Source organism: Manis javanica, chromosome 1, assembly GCF_040802235.1.
Source record: "Manis javanica isolate MJ-LG chromosome 1, MJ_LKY, whole genome shotgun sequence".
NCBI classification, from domain to species: domain Eukaryota; kingdom Metazoa; phylum Chordata; class Mammalia; order Pholidota; family Manidae; genus Manis; species Manis javanica.
Window position 1 is genome coordinate 231505312 of NC_133156.1, and position 20639 is coordinate 231525950.

The following is a 20639-nucleotide window of genomic DNA, read 5'->3' on the forward strand; positions in this document are numbered from 1 at the left end:
CCATCCATGTTACTATAAATGGCAGGTTTTTTTTATGGCTAAATAATATTCCATTGTGTATATGTACAATTCTTTATTCATCCATTGCTGGACACTTAGACTACTTCCATATCTTGACTGTTGTAAATAATGCAGTGGTTGACACAGGGGTTTGTATATCTTCTTGAATCAGGGGTTTTGTTTTCTTTGGGTAAATTCCTAGAAGTGGACTTATTGGGTCAAATGGTTATTTCTATTTTTGTTGTTTTTGAGGAACCTCCATACTGCTTTCCACAGTGGCTGCACCAATTGACATTCCCACCAACAGTGTAGGAGGGTCCCCATTTCTCCACATCCTCTCCAGCACTTGTTATTTCTTGTCTTTTGGATAGTAGCCATTCGAACTGGTGTGGTATGATATCTCATTGTGGGTTTGATTTGCATTCCCCTGATGATTAGCAATGTGGAGCATCTTTTCATGTGCCTGTTGGCTATTTGTATTTCTTCTTTGGAGAAATGTCTGTTCAGGTCCTGCACCCATTTTTTAACCAGTTTATTCATTTTTTTGGGTGTTGAGGCATATAACTTCTTTATATATTTTGGATGTTAGCCCCTTATCAGATGAATCATTTACAAATATATTCTTCCATACTGTAAATTGCCTTTCTGTTCTGCTGATGGTCTCATTTACTGGACAGAAGCTTTTTAGTTTGATGTAGTCCCACTTGTTCATTTTTTATTTTGTTTTCCTTGCTCAAGGAGATGTATCCAGGAAAAAAATCGCTCATGCTTATGTTCAAGCCATTTTTTCCCTGTGTTCTTCTAAGAGTTTTATGGTTTTATGTCTTACATTCAGGTCTTTCATCTATTTTAAGTTTACTTTTGTGTGTGGATTTAGACAATAATCCAGTTTCATTCTCTTGCATGTCCAGTTTTCTCAACATAACTCCTTTTGGACCAAAACTGTATGAATATTGTGTTTCCTATACTAATTAAAAAAATAATGTACTAAATTACTCTGGGCAATAAAATAATGCCCCACCCCCAGAAAATCTCATTAAAGGGAAAAAGGTGAAAGTAAATCTCTGTATATTTACAGTAAATCTGAGAGATTTTGCCCTTTTTATCTATTTTATAACTTTTAAAAATCATTGTGTAACTTTTATAATAAAGTAAAAATGTTTTGAAATGTTCTCTTTTTATTCCTAAGCTCTTTAAATCCTCTCCTTGCTTTTTCATAAAATACTATAAAGATGGAATCATTTTCCTTCTTCCCATTCTGGCTTTTTACATTATAAAAGTTATAATTGGTTATTTTTCACCCATCAGTTAATCTTGAAAAATACCAAATTCAAGAGAAAAGTTGCAAGGATAGAAAAAATTCCTATATAATCTTCCCCTTGACTCACCAATTATTAACATTTTAACAGAATTCTTGCTGTTTTTCTCTGTATATATGCATGAATTTTTTGAATCATGAGACTGAATGCCAATTTTAAAAACTCGAAATCAAAATGTGAACTTTTTTTTTTTAATGTGAACTATTTTGCAGCTAGAAACTTTAGGAGATAATGTCTAGTCAAAGTCCTTGACAATTTTTCTAACAGAACTGCCTTTCATTTCTATGTAGTCTTACTGAATACCAATACTCACATTGATATACAGAGAAGCAGATCTAGAAGACGGCTTTCCTAGAACACAGCGTTTTTGTTTTAGGAATGAGTTTCCATAATTTTACTATGTATTTAAAATGTCAGCCAAAAGTTAGAGCAGATTCCCCCAAAATGCCAAATGTTATCAACTGCACAGTAAGTTCTGATGTAAAAGGAATCGAACTCAATTTAATGACTTGAAAACATTACAATAATCTTTCTGTATCATGTAGGTATCTGTAAATAATTTTGATATACTGCCACAGTGTTCTGGAATATACCCCCATTTGGTCCAGCATCATTGTGTAGTAATTGACAAGACAGTAAGATAGTCCACATTCAAAATTGGTTCCACTGCTACTGTGTGTCTCAGACATGTTATTAAACCTCTCTGTGGTTTCCTCATCTATAAATTGAAGACAATAACAGAATACATGAAAAAGATAGCTATGATGAAGTGATAAAATTCAAGGCACATACTAAGCTTTCCTAAATTATTATTTTTATTGTTTCCTTGCTTGTTCAACATGTTCAGGTCTTGGGTTATTGTTACAACTTCCAACTGGTCTTCATGACTTCAGCGTCTTCCCATTCTAGCTCATTCTATCCAACTCCCACTTGGCACTTGGGTAAGAGGGGAAAAAAGTCAGCTTCATATTATGTGCAATTGGCTTGAACTCAAGGCCAAAAATGTGCTTTAAATATCTTTTCTCCTGAATTATACTTAACTATTGCAGGCCTCACCAAAAGTGCCTGAGTCTGTCCCAGCCTGCACAGTTCTCTACCCACTAACATGATTATGATATTTCACTGCTCAGAAATCCTTCATCACTCCCATTCCATCCAAAATAAGGCCAGATGTCCTCAATAATGTTGCTGCAAACTGAAGTATTTAGTTATGTGCCAGGTATTGTATCATGCTTTAAATTTATTATTTCATTTTATGTGTTTAATTATCAAAAACTTCATGGTTAAGTGGTTGTTTTCCATTTCCAACTTACCAATAAGGAAACTGAGGCTCTGAACCATTAAGTGACTTCTTGATCCATGTAACACTGTCTGGAAGTCTTAAATCTGGAAGCTGAGTCTGGGCCTCTAGCTCCAAAGCCTGTGCTTTCAATGCGCCACCTTTTCAACGTAGTTTGTAAGCTTTTGATTATCCAGGTGAGGACCTGTCCCATCCTTTAGAGTTCCTCTGATTTGCCAGCCAGACATCTGTGCTTTTAATCACTCCCTGAATACACCATGTCCTTCGAAATCCTTGGCTAGTTTTCTTGCTGTACTTATCTGGATTATATTTTCCTACCTTTCCATTTACATGCATCCCATTTGTCCTTTATGATCCTGTTCAGATGCTACATCCTACTTGAAGCCTTCACTGACTCTGCTTACTTTTCCTCCAAAACAGTTGTTCAATTTTTTTATTAATAATTCAGAGAATAGTCACTTTTAAAGTTTTTCTGTTCCATTGTATTATTAGTTCTTTGAAGGTAAAGATATATAATTTTTTCATCTGTGTCATCAGGTACAAACCAGTGCTTTGACAATGCTGATAATAATAATGATATCATGTAGATGATAGTTACTATTACATACTTCCTCTGTGCCGTATAATGTGCCGGGCGCTTCACATATAGTGTCTTGATTTCACAGACATCAAGAGATACACTTTCAGGACCGTTGTCTACTTAAGTATAAAATAGGAATGATGACATTCATGATTTTTATCAAGAGTTGTTAGTAAAAGATGGGGTCAGGATTAATAGGTCCATTGCTTTCCAACAAAATGCTTTTCCCACTGAACAATACTGTCTGCTCACTTTGAACATAGTAGAGTTCCGGGAAACATCTGTTCTATTCTGCTGCTTTGCACCCCGGTTTTGCCATTTCTAATACATATTGGGGACAGTCATAGCTACATTTACTCAAGCCAGTTATCCACATAATTTTGTAATTTTTAAAATTCCTAAGTACAAATAATGAATTTTTTAAAATTTGAATTGCCATGAAACTGCACTGACGAGTATATTACAGAATCATACTAACAGAAATGCTCGGTGTATCTTAGTCTTCTCAGAAGTTTAAAATATCGTGGTCATCTTAGGTCATGGAAGTTGGGACTTGGTCTAGGTGATTTATTGCTGGAAGCCTGGTAAGGATCTGGTTATAAGAAAACGTGTATAATTCAGTGCTTTAGTGTGGATCTCCAGGGCCATATGGAAGTGTTACTTCTATCTGAGTAACGTATTAAACAAATCAGTAGTCAACCAATCATCGATACCATGATCAAGTGAGTTTGTTTTCCTGAGGTGGTCCATTTGGCATTACAAGAAAAGAGATTCCAGTAGTGGACAGCAAGTTGTGCAGAGGTCCCCTTCTCTGAATCCTTTTCAGTTTTTTAAGTAACCCACTCATTCATATTTTATCTTTAGGGTAGTATAGCATTTGATACTCTAACTACATATTGAAATTCTATCACAGAGAAAAGTAGCACATGGACTCTGGGGTCATGTTACACTATTATTGATGTTTGTGAGCGTATCGCTTCCATGAAGCCTATTTCCTCAGCTATAAAGTGGAATTTACATACACAGCATAATGACTATAGTTAACAAAACTGTATTACATTTCAGCTGCCAACAGTAGATCTTTAAAGTTCTCAAGAAAAAAATTGTTTATAACTCTCAGGTGGTACATGTTAACTCAGCTTTCTGTGGAAACCATTTTGCAATATATGCGTATATCAAGTCAAGTATTCTTTAAATTAATAAAATGTTATGTGTTAATTATATCAACAAAACTGGAAAATGTTTAAAAAGGAATTTGTATCTACTTTGTATAGTTAAGTCAACTAGTAATAGTTCATATAAAATTACTAGAGGGATGCCTGGCACTGTTGGTATCAATAGAAATAAACCATACTTATTAAACTTTGCTTAAGAAATAGAATAGCTAACAACATTTTTTAATCTGCTTTATATAATTCATCTTAGTATGATACTGTTTAGAAGTTATATTCATTTTACATAATTCTGAAATACCTAATCTGGTTTGTTTAAAGCCATTTAAAACCTAAACCTCTCAACAGGAAGTCACCCAACAAACAAGTGTTTCGGTCACTCACCATATTTGATTACTGGAATTAAAAAAAAAAAAACGACTTAGTAGTTTCTATCCAACCCTTGATTTTGCCATGTAGGGAAGAGCTGGTTTCCCCTGAGGACCTGCTGGAGTGGCTGCGGCCGTTCTGTGCTGATGACGCCTGGCCCGTGGGGCCCCGCCTTCGTGTGCTGCAGATTTTGGGGCAGTCATTTCACCTGACTGAGGAGGACAGCAAGCTTCTTGTGTTCTTTAGGACAGAAGCCATTCTCAAAGCCACTTGGCCCCAGAGACAGGTAAGGGAACTTCTGACTGGGTATTGAGCATTTTCTCTATTAGCAATAATTAAGAGGCCATTTCTTGATTACTGTAACTGCCTTCAGGTGAATAATCAACGTGGTAATACAGACTTCTCAATATGTTCATCAGTGCACCTATTTAGTAGTTAAATATGTACAGGAAATGTCATTTTGATTCTTCTCTATGTTTGAATATACATATGCATGGTCGAAGATGTCTCACCTAATGTGTGCATCATTTTTCTCTTCATAGGATATAGTCAGGTTTCTCACAGTGTCAGTTAATTATGGTGTCTCATCCTTTCCCTGGAGAAGTGCAGACCTAAATGGAAATGCAGTGTGCAGTTTAGTGAATTCATTTCCCGCCTGCTTTGCCTGGGCACTCAATGCCCTCCCTTCTCTACCTAGACAGACATAATGTAACTGACGCATAAGATCTTTGTTTTCTGCATTCCATCCATTAAGGCTCGCTCAGTCCGTTGTCTCTGACTACTTCAAACTTAATGGAAACTTGAATCTTACACATTTGAACTTTAATTATGTAATTGTTACTGTTAGTTTTTTCTCCCTGCTAAGGTGAAAACCTATAAGCCTTGGAGGATATACTTACCATTCCCTTCAGTCTGCTGTGCCTGCACTTAGAGCTTAAATACTTGTTGACTGAGTAAATAAGAATGTTAATTCCTTAATAAAAGAAATATGGTGACTGTTAAATTTAGTTTAAATTCTAAACTGATGCTTCTTAAAGACATAGGATCTAAGAGTCCATACCTCAGTCAAGTGCTTTAGGATGCAGAATAGACCATATGCAAAAAAAGTTAGAAAGTAAGACTTCCCTGATAATCTCATCTGCAAAAGGGTTTCCTGGAAGTCTGACTCCAACTCGATTTGCCTTCTGATTTTAAAGCTTTGCTTTATAATATATATTTAGATCCTTATTACTACATTTAATAGTGAGAAACCTCACTAAATTCTATGAAGAGAAAAACACGTTAGATGAGACGTCTTCAACCATGCATATGTATACTCAAACATATAGAAAAATTAAAATAAACTTTCCTGTACATATTTAACTACTAAATAGGTGCACTGATGAACATATTGAAGTTTGCGTTACCAAAAGTTTTTATTACCAAAAATTAAAGAACAGTAAATTTTTTTAATGTATCAAATATTAAAAATATCTTGAGACATATCTCAGAGCATAATCATAATTACTAGTTTATACTTATTTCCTCTATGAGAGAATTAGATACATATTATTATCTGGGGTTCTTCAGAGTTAGGGAATTTGAGATTCAAAAAAAGATGTATGTGTGAAAATAATCTTGCCAAATTGCTGTAATGTATTACAGTCACTAATATCGGAGGAATACTCTCTCTGAAACACCATGACCTTACCAGCATATTTAGTTCTAACATTTTGCCTTGAACTTGATTGAGAACCCACAGTCGTCTTACAGAGCAGTCTGTGAACACAGACCAACAGGCTGTAACCCCTGTCCCAGGTCCCTGGCGTGGTACACGATAGGGCGTGTGCTTGTTTGCAGCAGACCAAGGCTCCTGCAGCACCCTTAGGTGAGCTCCAGTTAGGTCATGTTATTTTTGACATGAGGAACCTCTGGTTCTAACTCATCCTGAAACAAATAAATGTTCCTACTCTTACGTACTTTTCAGACAGAACCTCCGTTTTTCCAGTTCTGACTCTTGCACAGTTACATTTGCCTCAGTGGCTGGCCTGGTAGGTTGAGAAGGCTGGTTTCTCTGGCTGGAGCCGCGCTTCACGTTATGTCAGATCTATACACCGAAAATATTACAAAACAATGTGGAAGCCAGGAAAGGGGAAAAATCCATCTTACCTGTCATGTTGACACACGAGAACATACACTTTGATATTTGGGCCTAAATACTTCAGAAATAGCATAAGTATAACCATTTTTTCTTCTTTGAAGCTTTTCTCAGTGTTCCAATTACTCAGTAAATTGCAGCTTGAATGATTTCAATGATTTCTGAGTATTTCTGAGATGCTAATTTCTTTATAGCTTAATTTTTTCCAAAAACAGAATTAAAAGAGCTTAGCCTTTGTTAAGGTTCCGTCTCCATGCACTGCTCTAAAGCGAGTTGACTTTATTTCACTGAGTTCCAGTTTTCTCTCTCATTTGCAAAGTCCATACGTAGCTCCTCACCTTACCAGTGTCTCCCCTGGTGCTGCACACTCTGAAGGCCTCTAGAACACGTCTCTCCCAGAAGTCTCCAGGCTCTGTAAAAGTCATACCATGTCCTCTCATTCTTTTTCTGTTCTCCTCTCTTACTTTTATTTTGTGTACAAACAGTTTCCCTTTTCTTAGAAGATAATAGTCCGTGTTTCTTAAAGTATTTGGCAGTGGAAATAAGTAGACTATTCTAGTGCTTAATTATGCTGTTCCCTGTAGTCTTCTCCAAAAGATGAATCAGTGGGGGTGTCCTTCTCCTATAAAATTTAAATATTCTTTGTCACCCTGGCATTGCCGATTCAAATGTATATGGGAGGACAAGTGACTTTGGTGGGAAATTCTGTCTTATAGTTGTAAATAGCTGCTTGCCACATGGAAATGAATACAGAAAAATGACTTCTGATGGAAACAGCAGCAACTTCCGGGATGTTACCAAACTGGGCCCACAGATTAAATGTGAGGTTGTCTTCATTATTGTTTTCAGAAAACTGTGTTAGCTTCCACAGTAGCAGTAGGAAAATCAGGGCATTAGAAAAATCACAGGCAAGTGTTTCCACCCTCCTTCGACTGCTGTTTCATAATCTTGGAGAAAATTCGTAAATTCTGAGCCTTGGCTATTTAGTGTGTAACATGGAACTTTGAACTGGAGGAGGTAAAGGTCTGCTCACCTTTGTCATTTCTCTCACACACATTAAACAGTCTTCTTTATCTCCACATTCCAAACATCTACAAGACCCCAAACTGGTGATTGCACAGGCTCTCATTTTCATTCTCCCTACTTTCTGCTCCATTCTCAAAGGTAATATTAAGACTAGAGACAGATTCTTACAGAGTAAAGAGAAGAATAGGTAATGATACTGCAATGGTCAATTACCAGAAAATGTGGGACTGTTTCCTTTGCTGTGGCTAGTAATCCTCTTAGGCAGACTTTGCATACATCAAAGAGGAACTTAATATTTAATTATCCTCGAGGTGCCCAGAGTAGTGGCCCCACAAATCAGTGTGTTGCTGGGAAGCCAGCCAGCTCCTGCAAAATTAAACAGAGTCGGTGGAGCCTACCACCTCACTGGTTCTCAGAGAGACAGCGTTTTCTAGTTTTCTAATGATTAGTTAACAGGATTAGAAATTCAGAGGCCTTCATTTTCAACAGCGTGAGAGTCCTTCCTTTCCGTTCCAGAAATGTGCCCCAGCACGGAGGACCTTGGTGGGGGTGGGGGTGGGGGGTTGGGGTGGTAGGATGGAGGTGGGGAGGTGAATGTATTGTGCTAATATCCTTGGTACAATTTATGTGAGTTTTTCAGGTTTTGTGATTTTTCTAGTTAACTGGGGCATGAAAAATATGGGTCAAAATATGCTTTTCCTTTAAAAATTGCATATCCCATCACCTCAGGTGTTTTTTTTTTCCTGTTTTTATGTAAAAAAGACCATGTGGCTAAGAGTTTCACCTTTTAAAATTTCAGCCTGTCTGAATTTGTGGTTGTAAATGATCACCAGAAAGAATTAGATAAAGATAATTTCTGACCTCATTACAAATTCATAGATTTTGCCTACTTTGGGACATGCAAGTACATATTAACCCTTCTGGTCAGAGGCCATTTAGTGTCATTTGCCCAAACATTAACAAAATGTGCACTTCTGTAGCAGACAGTGCAGGCAAAGAACAGTAGAAGAATTCAGTTTGCAAAGCTGCATTTAGCTGCTTACAAAGAAGTTACTGTTACCTTACATGCCTTAAAAGCTAAGACTCATTGCCATAAATGATTTGTTTAATCTAATGTAGATTAATATTTGATGCTTAACATATATGCATCCTCACATATGATGTGTCCTAATAGCCATGAATTCATAGATTCCTAGAATTAGAGAAGACTTTCAAAAGTACCCCAGCTCAGTAGTCACAGTTTATAGAAGAGAGCATAGATGTACAGTACACAGAAGTTACTTCCTCGGATTTACCTTAAATACTCCATATTGCTGGATTCTGCAGATATTTAGAGACTCTTCATGAATAATGGGTTCTTCCCTTTAAAGATTTGTCATCTTGCCACAGGCATCATTGGGGGAAGAAGAAAGGAATGTGGAATGTATACTAAGTGCACATTCCTGCATTTAATCTGTAGAACAGCTTTGCAACTAGTTACCATCCTCTGTGTTCTCAATAAGGTCATATGACCTATAAGGTTACCCAGCTTGTGAATGATAGAACTCGGGTTCAAACCAGTTCTGTCTGACCCCAAAGCCTGTGTTCTTGATTCTGTAACACACTTCTTCCCACGTGCCAGGGGAGTGTATTCTGCAGTAACATTGGGTAACATTGGACTGCATAATGCATGATTGGATCATTTTTTTCTTTCCACTCTTACTTTACCTGGATTGCATGTAAGTGGGTATGAGAAATGAAGATTTCAACTAGGGAAAGCATTGCTTTATCTTTTAGCATTTTTCACTGTCTCAATACATAGCACTGTATATGTTAACTGCTGCTCAGTTAAAACATTCTGAAAAGTGCCATGCCCAATAACTGTTCAAACAGAACAAGATGTGACATAGTCATCATCGATCCTTCAAGCATAGATTATGCACCATTCACTGTGCTCTTTACCACACAGACCTGCATTCAAATCCCAGTTTCACCAATCACTAGCTCTGTGACCTTGGAAGTTAGTAAACCTCTCCCAACCTGTGGTTCCCTTGTGTATAAAAGGGAAATAAGACATGAATGTTGGAGTGGAATGATGCATGTCAAGCTCTAACTACAGTCCAGGTAGATGGACCATGTGGGTGTGAGGACTCCAGTTCAGTGGGGAACGTAGGTGCACACACAGGCTTGAGTTGTCTGAATGTGGAGGTGCTGTGGTAGATGTCTGCCCAGTGTGTCGGGTTAGAGGGAGGGCATGTAGCCATCCATTTGGAGGCCGTGAGGAAAGTCTGCCCTGAGCAGGTGACTCTTGCACTGAGGGTGTATGGTGTGAGGGAAGAAATGAAACTGGAAAGAAGCAGGCCGACTTGGAGAGCGCCCAGTCACCTGCTCGGGTTTTTACCTACATGGTGCTACAGCCCCATGGAAGAGAGAAGCACCGTGCTCAGATCTTTGTTTTAGGATCTCTGCACGAACAGGGAACTGGACTCCATAGCCTCAGATGTTAACAGTGCTGCTTCCTTGCAAGTAACCGGGGTTCAGTAGATGTCACTGGATGGGGATTGCTTTGATTCCACCCCAGGGCACCCTTCTCCTGGAGCCAGCTCAGCTGCCAGTTGGGCTTCGTTTTGTGATGGGAGAATTACCTGCAGTGCCTTTTCCCCGCAGGGGTGACCACCTCGGCATCCGTGCTCCGACATGCCGCCTCACAGCCTCATCTTTTCCTTCCTTTTGAGGATCAGAGAGAAGGGCTTAAGGAAAAGGGGAGAAAAACACAAGTGTTTGAATTTTGGAGAATGGTGGGGATATGATGTAGCTGGGAGTAACTTTTCTTTTTTAACTTTCATTTTGAAATAATTTCAGATTCACCAAAAAAGAAAGCGTAAATTATACAAAGACTTTTATATCTTCCTGAAAATTTACCAGAAACTTATATCTCAGATAACCACAACTAACACTGATAAAATACCATTATCTAACTTTTGTATTATTTAAGTTTTGTCAGTTGTACCACTGATGTCTTTTTCTGAACTACGTCCGGTCCAGGTCACACATCGCATTCGCGTGTCAGGTCTCCTAGTGCCCTTCAATCCGGAACAGCTCCTCATTCATCCCCCTCCCCTGCCTCTTTATGACTTGACGTTTTTAAAAAGTACTGACCAATGACTTTGTAAAATGTCACTGAATTTGACTTCGTCTGATTTTCATTCCTGTGTTGAAGTTTTTCATTTTTGGTTAGAATACCACAGAAGTGATGTTGTGTCTTTTGTTCAAAGTATCAGGAGGTACATGGTGTTGATTTGTTCCATGGCTCCTAACTTTGATCATTTGACTGAGGTGTTGTCAACCATATTTCTTCTCCATAAAATTATCATTTTCGTGTTTGTAATTTAATAAGTATCTAGTGAAGAGGTTCTTCAAGATTGTGTAAACATTGTTTTTCTCCTCATACTTTCACCCACTAATTTTGGCATGCATTGATGATTATTGCTTGAGATAATTATCACTGTGGTGTTGGCCAAATGGAGTTTTTTTATCCTATCATTTATTCTTCTCTCTTTATGTGTATTTATTCATATAATTTCAAGCTCAAAGATTCTAATTTTGCTCTATGGCTATAATCCATTGCTATCATCATTTTTATTTTTTGCTGAAATTATCCCAGATTTGGCTATTGGGGGTTCCCTTCAGTTTTTATTCCCTATCTTTTGACATGGGCCCATCACTTTTTGAACCATGAGGTGTGTGAACTCTCCCTGCCCAGCTCTTGATTCAGTCATTGACTTTGAAGAGCCTTGATTTTTAAAAATCAAGAATGGTATTTAGAAGCCAAGCTTGGGTGCTAGAGGTACTTGATGATATTGTAGTATTATAACTTCCAGATCTTCTAAGGGAACAGAACACACACCGACATCTGTTACTTTAAAAACCATGAGTTCCTAGTGATACTTCAAATTCCGCACAGTTCATTCTAGGCTCTTAATTGTAAACTCCTTTCTTTGTCAGTGAGAAACTTGACTCATTATCCACAACATATTTATTTATTATCCCTAGGATACATATGAAGTAGTTTTGGAAATGTCAGCCCCCTTACTAACTGGGACATTTGTATAGAGCTCTTTTTGTCTTTAGCTTCAGAGTAATAGTACTCAAAAATACTATTTTTTCAAGGTTATTTCTCTTTCTCACACATGCGCATGCTCAAGCGCACACACGCACATACTCTTATTCACTTCCAGTTACGTTCATTTTATTTCTGTTTGTATGGTTTGCCCTGTTCTTGTGTATTTCAATTATGTGTCTACTTTTTGAATATGTGAAACATCTACATGGAGTGTAAATCCAGAGGTCATTCTCTCAAGTTTGGTGTTTTTTCTTACTTAGTTCTTATATTTTGAAGTTTGGACATTCTTGGCCCTTAATTGTGCTGAATGTATGGGTTTTATATAGTTTTATTTGTTATTCTTTTTGTTTGAGGGATTACATAGGCATTCTTAATTTGGTGGCCACCATTTTCTTCTGCTATGCAGAAGTGTCACTGGATAACGTATAACTGGAATTTTAAAAAGTATAGTCAAAATAAAATCTCTGAAGTTACATCAGAAAACTGTTTTCACTTAACTGAGAAGATACTACATGTACTATTATTTTTTATGTTTTTAGGACCTTCTGTGGACTGAGCATTAGGCTTTGTATGTATATAGTATCATTTAAACCTCATAATAACCCTCTGACGTAGGTGATCTTACCATCCATGAGGTAAGGCCATATTCAACACATGAGGAAATAGGCCACAGTAGTTAAGAAATCTATACAGTATCTCTTAAATGTGGTAGAACAAGAACTACTAGTAGTAGTAGCGCATTGTTAATTCAGTGTTAGATACCTATAATGGTGTGCATGTCTTTATGTGTATTATATTGTATTATATTCGGTTATGGCCTGTTATTCTCAAAGTAACCTGATAGGTTAAGTATTATTACCTTATTTTTGCATATGAAAACACTAAGGCTGATAGAGATGCATGGTCACAAAGCTATTTGTGGCAGGGACAACATTCAAACCTGAGTCTGAATGATACACTACAGTGAAAACATTTCCAACTCCATGAATTATTTTATTAATACTTCATCAACATTAGCTAGGAAACAAAACCTGGCCTTTAAAAGTTAGCTTCAGTAGCAGCTCTTTAACCACACATAGGGGCTCATATGGCATGACTGGTTTTTTGTCTGAGAGAAAATTGTAAGGCAGAATCTTTCCTCTTCTTATTAACACAGTATTTCCCTTATATGTCTCATTTTTAAAATGTTTCGTAAGATATTTGGCGATGTGAAAACATGTATTATGTATTCAAGTTGCAACAGCATTTATGGGGAATGATTATGGAATGTTTTATTGTGTAATTTCTGTGCTTAAAGATATATTAAAACACATAGTATACTGTAAAACATGGCTCAGAATTGTAGTTGCTAGCCTCTCTCTGTTTATATGTGTTTATGCATCCACGCATACAACTTCTGAACATCTAGAAACCCCTTGGGAACCTAAATTATTGTTCTTTGATTGAGTTCTACCCATCCAAAGGGCATCTTTGTTATATCCTACGAGAGACTTTTTATGGCAATTGGGTGCCATTTTTTCTTGAGCAGTTCACAAATAGGCGCTCATTTTCCTGATATGAGCGCCTTAAGAGGGAAGCAGAGGCTAGAAGTGTACGGTCATCACCAGACCTAGAGGCAAAGGTTGGAATGAATTATTGCTCATTTCTTTATTCCTTGTCAGGACACCCTTCTTATGGTGGATCTTCTCCCCTTCGCATGGACTTGGGAAGGTCATGTGAACCCTCAGGCTGTCTCAACATATTTTGCCTTTAGAACAAGCAGTGCAAGATTGAGCACTTCAAATTCTGTCAATAGCTACATCTGTTCTTTAGTTCTCTGCCATAGAAAACCCCCAGGAAATAGTTACCTTACTTTTAATATTTAAACCATAGTGCAATTACCACAATTTTGTATTTTCTATTTAATAAAACCCATAAATACTCAGAAATGGACATGATTGTAATTTATGTGCTATTTATATTTTCTTGTCTAATCGTAATATTTAAAACCCGTAATACTTTTATTGAGTATGTACTGTGTGCCAGGCGCTAGTCTAAATACTGCTTAGATGGATGAGGTAGTCTAACAGCTTAGGGCAAGTCCACCAGCTAGCCCAACAGCCTAGGACTTTTTTGGTCTTCTAAAAATCTGATGTCCTGTCGCCAGAGATCTTGGTTAGATCCTTTGGACACACAGGCTGTGTTGGCCACCTAAAACCTTATAAAAGGAGTCTTTAACAAGACAGGGATCATTCTAGAGGTCAACTCTGTCACCTTTGTATATTTTTGTGTATCTAATGAAATTGGGATTTTTGCTTGTTTGTTTTACATTTCAAAGCCCTGCACACGGAGATGGCTCAGTCTGACTTTGTTGTGTTCATGAAAGGAATTGCAGTTACTTTGCAGCTTTAACTCTGATGTCATCATGAGTCCTTTAGAAGCTAACAGCTCACCTCCAATGGAAGTAGGAATATGGTGACTGATATTACTACTATCAGTAATAATCCTCTATGTGCTGGTGATTATTTTCTATTAATAAGGTACTTTTACGTGCACTAGTATGGATTTTGTATTCACAAATACCCGGAGATAGAATAATGTACCGTCAATGCCTGTAGCAGGTTGCAGATTTCAGAGAGGTGCCTCAGTTTAAGATAGTTATGTTCACTTTCAGCAGCCACAGAGAAATTTAAGGCTAAAGCTGTTCTCGTGTGAGAATAGGTGACTCAGTCCACTTTTTTTAAAGACAGTGACTCTGGTAAGGAGGCTACAGCTACTTGACAAACTGACTTATAACAAGGGCTAAAGTCACCTAATTCAAAAAAGAGAAACATCATTTTCAGAGATAAAAGGAAAAGAGGTAGTCTTAAGTTTGTCACATTTGAAACTTCCCCTTTAAAATCCTGTTACTTAGTGCTAAACGGCTACCTGGGAAGGAACAGAGATGTTAGAAGATGTATATGTTACTTTCTTTTTCACTGGGAAAAAGGACAAAAGAAAGTGTAGAAAAAAAAACTTTGAGAGAAGTTGCTATTTGTTTTCACTCATCTGTGGATGTATGCTTAAGAGTCATTTCAAATACTACATCCATTGCACAAATAAATGAGATTTTTAAAAAGAGATAAAAGTTGCACATGATTCCATTATCCTAAAACAGCCATATTTCCTTACAATTTTTTCTGTCGTGTCTCATCTTTAGACATAATTCTTATTACAAGAAATAGCATACATCCAGCTTTCTGCTTTTTCATATGCATTTTATTTAGATAATAGCATGCCTAGCATGTGCCAGTCCTTGCTGTTTTAGTCACATTCTCTTGTTTAATATCACAACCGTCATATAAATGTGTTATCTTCATCTTACAGAAGAAATTAAGCCGTAAGAAAGTCTAGTAATGTCTCCACAATGAATATATTTATGTGGTACTTTGACTTTATCGGCACTATTTTGAAAGCCGCATCTTTCATCAAACTGCCTTTGATCATTTACAGTCTCCTCAGTGAGGCATATTGGAGCATTTGATAGCCACCTGCAAGTATTTCTTCCTCTGTGTTAAAATATGTTCTGTAGTCATTTCATGTTGTGGCTGTTTGGGCCCTTACTTCAGTTCTCTGTACTTGTCATACTTTTATGAAATATATGTAGATGCTGGGACTGTATCTTTAATGTGAACTCCACTGCCTCCTAGAAAAGAGTATCTAATTCTTTCCTAGGTCCGCATTCGTGCTCAGCCCAGGTGCCTTGTTTTCAGAATTTTTAGGAAATTTAAATTCCCATGATAGTAATACTAATGAACATTACTCAGAATTTCTGTAAGCCTCTGTAAAGCCCCCATTCGCTTTAACCTTTTTCATCTCAGAGCACTACTTTCCTCCCTAATATTTTTTCCAGATTTATGACAGTAATTTTCTTCAACTTATTTTTTTAACTATTAAAGAGCAACATGATTAGTTGTGTTATGAAAATATGTTTAGTCAAGACCATCTTACAGAAAGGAAGTATAGATAATATTTTTATTATAGCATCTATGTATTGATTGTTTGCTATGTTCCATATTCTCTGCTGAGCACTAGAATTTCATTTTGGCTGATTTTTTAACACTGAAAATTTGGAGGCATTTTCATTAGGAAAATTAAGAACAAAACAAGAGTGCCCAGAATCCCCATTATTTTTTAGGATCCTAGTCAATGTAAGACAAGAGGCAGAAATAAGCGATGTAACTTTTAAAAAGTCAAAATTACCATTATTTATAGATTACATCATTCTAATTTCTAGAAAAACCAAGAAAAATACTGAAAATGACTAGAATTCATAAATAGGGCTAAAATAAATGATAAGAGAATACATATAATAGTATATATAAAAATAACTCATAAGTCAATGGTATTGAGACCCAGTAAATACAAGTCTAATTATGGAAACTGACTTTTTAAAATACAGTATGTATTCATTTTCTTAAATTTTAAACTAAATACTGCTTTTCAAGGAAGAAGAAGGAGTAACTCATCATCTAGAAAACCATGTTTGGGAACCTTTATTTAATACTCTTTTCTAAAAACCAGAGTTTGACATTAAGACAGGTTGGCCTCGGACTCTTCCCCAATGGGATGAGTTCTGAACATCCCAGAAAGCTGTGGAGAGACAGTTCTCTGTGGGCTTCTCACATTTCAAGCAAGTCTTGTGAGCAGAGGCACTTTGCCTAGCCCTTGGTCCCAAAGATTTTCTCAGATTTTTTTTCCCTAAAGCTTCATAGTTTTACATTTTACGTTTAATAACTTGACTATCTTACATACTTTGAGTAATTTTGGTATATGGTGTGTGGTTTAGGTTGAGGTTTCTTTCTTCTTTCTTCGTCTCCCTCTCTCCCCGCCTCCCATTTTCCCTTCCTACTTCTCTCGTGGATGTCCACTTCCTTCAGCAACATTTTGTTGGAAATGCTGTCTGTCCTCCATTGACAGGCTTTTGCCCTTGCTCAAAAATCAGCTGGGCGTATGCATTTCTGTGCTCTCCAGTCTGTACCATTGATCTTTGTGTCTATCCTCTACCAATATCATACCACCTTTCTTACTGCAGCTAGATAATAAGCCTTAATATCAAGTACAGTTATTCCTCCCACCTCATTCTTTTTAAAGATTGTTTACCTATTCTAGGGCATGTGTTTTTCCATATACAATTATAACATAGAAGTTTATCTAAATCTACAAAAAAAAGCTTGCTGGAATTTTGGTAGGTATTGCATTAAGCCCAAAGTCCGTTCAGGCAGAACTGATGTTTTTACTATGTAGAGTCTTCCCATTGATGAACACAGTGTATCTCTTCATTTGGATCTTTTTTGAGATAGATTTTTGATCACTTATTTGATCAAAGAAATTTTTGATCTCTTCATGTATTTAGATTTTCTGTCGTCATTTTATAATTTTTAGGATATGGATCCTGCACATATACCTGTTTCATTTTCTTTGAAACAATTATAATGCTATGATATTTTTATTGTTACTTTTCACATGTTCATTGTTAGTATATAGCAATATGATTTTTTTGTATGTTGACATTTTTATTTTGTGACTTTGCAGACTCATTCATTAATTCTAAGTTTGGGTTTTTTGGTTTTTTATTAATAAATTTCTTGGGATTTTCTATGTAGACAATCATGTTATCTGAAAAGATAATTTTATTTTTTTCTTTCCAATGTGTGTGCCTTTTATTTCTTTTTCTTGCTTTATTTCAGTGGCTAGGACTTCCAGTAAGATGCTGAATAAGAGTGGGTAGGAGTGCACATCCTTGCCTTGGAGTGTAATGTGGAAATAACATTTCCATTTGGGTCTCTACCTTCCCACTTTTAAATGTCTTTGTCTTGAGTATCAGTTGGTGTTATAATCTTTGTTCTAATCAACAAATATAATTTGGAAAACTATGAAAAAGGTAGGCTATTGTATTTACCAATATTTCTGCTCTTTCTACTCTTCATTTTTCCTTCCCATGCTCCAAAGACCCTTCTTATATCATTTCCCTTATTTGAAAAACTTCCTTTAGCCAGTCTTTAAAATGAGAGCTATTAGTGACAATGTTTTTTAGTTTTTCATATCTAAGAATGTTATTTCCCCTTTTTCTCCTAAAAGATCACTTTGCTGTATATAGAACTTGCAGTTGACAGTTCTTGGAAAATGTGGTGCCTCTTTTTTCTGGCCCCTATGGTTTCAGATGAGAAATCCACTGGTATTCAAATTGTTGTTTTCACTGTAGGTAATGTGTTCTTCTCCCTGGTTGTTTTCAAGATTTTTCCTCATCTTTAGTTTTCAAGTGTTTAATCATGATGCCCCTTGCCATCATAACTTTTTTGGGTTTACCCTGTTAGGGGGTAGCCCAGCTTCTTGAATGTTCAGGTTCATGTCTTCCACCAAATTGGGAAGCTTTAAGATACTCTTTTCTTCCCTTGTGATGGTTCATGTCCTAAAAATTTATAAGTTGTTACAGTTTCTGAAAAGAAAGAAATCTAAATGATACTGAAAACATAAATCACTTTCGCCTAATCTTTTCCTTTCCATGTGTCAAATAACCCATATAGACTCTGCATCTCATGTAGGAGAGCAACTGCTTGTTAATAATTATACTGCAGTTAATTATAGACCAGAAAGTGGAATATTGACACTTCTAGGAAGATTAGAGACATGTCATTCAATATTTTAAATATTTTTAAAACGCAAAACGTGTTCCACAAATTTTAAAACACAAAACGTTGTTCTACAAATAAACTCTGTAAAGTCCAGGTTCTGACTGAACAAAAAGAGTAGTCATTTATAACATTTTCCCCACTGCAGACCTCCAGGCGCCTCCACAGAACTATTGAGACTTATGGGATTTTTGGAGCCCATTTTTCTGATGAGTAATATGAGCCTTGAAGAGAAGGACTTTATTGAAATCACATAGCTTGCCGCAAGGCATCATTGGTCAAGACAAAATGTCAATAAACATGCTTTCTGTGGGTGGTTTTCAGTAATTTCCTTCTCAGCAGCATCTAAACCTTCTACCCCCAGTAGAAAACAGCCAAAAATTGATGGAAGCTCCATGAAGATTTAATGTCATTCTGTGCTAAAATATTTTATAAATGGCGAATTACCTTCATTCATTCAATACCTATTCCTTAGCTTGTTCATTCACTCAGTAGGTACTGTGCATTTACACTGTATCAGGAATTATTTTAAGTGGTGGGAATAAACCAGTGTTTCCAAGGAGCTTCCATTCTTATGGAAGAAGAAGGGCAATAAACAAATAAGTACCTAACATGTCACGTACATGTAAGTGCCAGAAAGGAAAATGAAACAAGGTGAGAGAGATGGAGAGGGTGGGGACTGCTGGTTCACGCAGGGCAGCTTCCCAGTGCGTTCTCTGACAAGGTGACTGAGGAACTTGAGGGAAATGAGAGAATGAGCCACACGAATACCTGGAGAAAGAATGTGCCGGGCAGAGGAAACAGATCCGAGTTCGTGAGGTGGGTGTGTATGCGATGAAAGACACAAAAAGGCCCCAAGACTGAGAGGAGCTGAGGGCAGGTCAGGTAACTGGAGAGAGGTCTTGAGTTTGAAATTATTTTTTAAACATTTTTATATAAATAGGTGAGAAAATATTGCCAATTTCCCAACTAGACCACCGATTTAAATAATTCAGAGTTCATCTAGCTTACTGAATCCTCTGGTTTCAGAACATCCTGATTTGACTATATTTGTATATTTATTGGCTGTGTCACTTGCTAGCCACGTTACCTACCAGGACAGATCAGCCCATTTCCTCATCTGTAAGGTTAATAGTGATGAGGTTAAGATGGGGTTAAAAATACCTGTGCTGTTCTCCACAGAAAACCCTGTAAGGGCCAACTGACTTACTGATTTACGAAATTATTTCAAAAACTACAAAATGGTTTGGGGTTATTATTCCACAGAAGAATGATGTGGGGCTTTATGGCAGGTTCTGAAAGATCTGATGGGTCACTTTGTGAGCAACACTTCCCATAGTAATTACCAATCATTTCATTGTACATACCAGCTTTGGTGAAAATGCAGAATTCATGGTATGACTTTATTGGATGGCTACTTGGGATCTGAGCCAGAAGGGCCATTAAATCATATGTTTTGGAAACATGCATTAGTACAATTTAGAAATACATAGGTAACCGTCCTCATTATCCTTTCAAGGAAACACATCTGAGTCTTGTGTACTCAAATATAAAAAATCCGTGTTAAAAGAGGCTAGATAACGAGAACCAGCATTTGGCTTACTTTTGTATTTAAAATTTCATTTTAATTTAAAGTAGCATTTTTATTCCTGGAGGTATTGGAGATACGATTTGTTTTAGGACTGCTTCAGTGTAAAAGATTGCGTCATTTAATGAGAGGAAAAATTAGTATTCTTTATTTGACTGGGACTTGTTTGCATTAGAAATGAGATGTGAATAAGAGATATTTTACTTTATTTTGATTTATAGCAAGAAAATACTATGACAAAAAATAACATCAAGAAATAAAAAATTAAAAACTTTAAAGAAATATTTTAGGCAATCTGAAGATTTGGCAGTAATACTAAAATGAAAATTAGAAATGCATTTAGGATAATCTAAAAATATTCAGCTAATGTTGACTATGGTGAACTATTATAATTTC

General features: G+C 36.6%; 1 protein-coding gene across 2 annotated transcripts in view; it reads left to right on the plus strand.

Moving 5' to 3' along the window:
• NBAS (NBAS subunit of NRZ tethering complex) overlaps positions 1 to 20639 on the plus strand; it is a 331046-nt gene that overhangs the window by 288584 nt on the left and 21823 nt on the right. For both annotated transcript variants that reach the window (XM_073216361.1, XM_037026472.2), the window contains exon 48: positions 4831 to 5026. In XM_073216361.1, coding sequence (XP_073072462.1) covers positions 4831 to 5026 — 196 coding nt within the window. The remainder of the gene's footprint in view (positions 1 to 4830; positions 5027 to 20639) is intronic.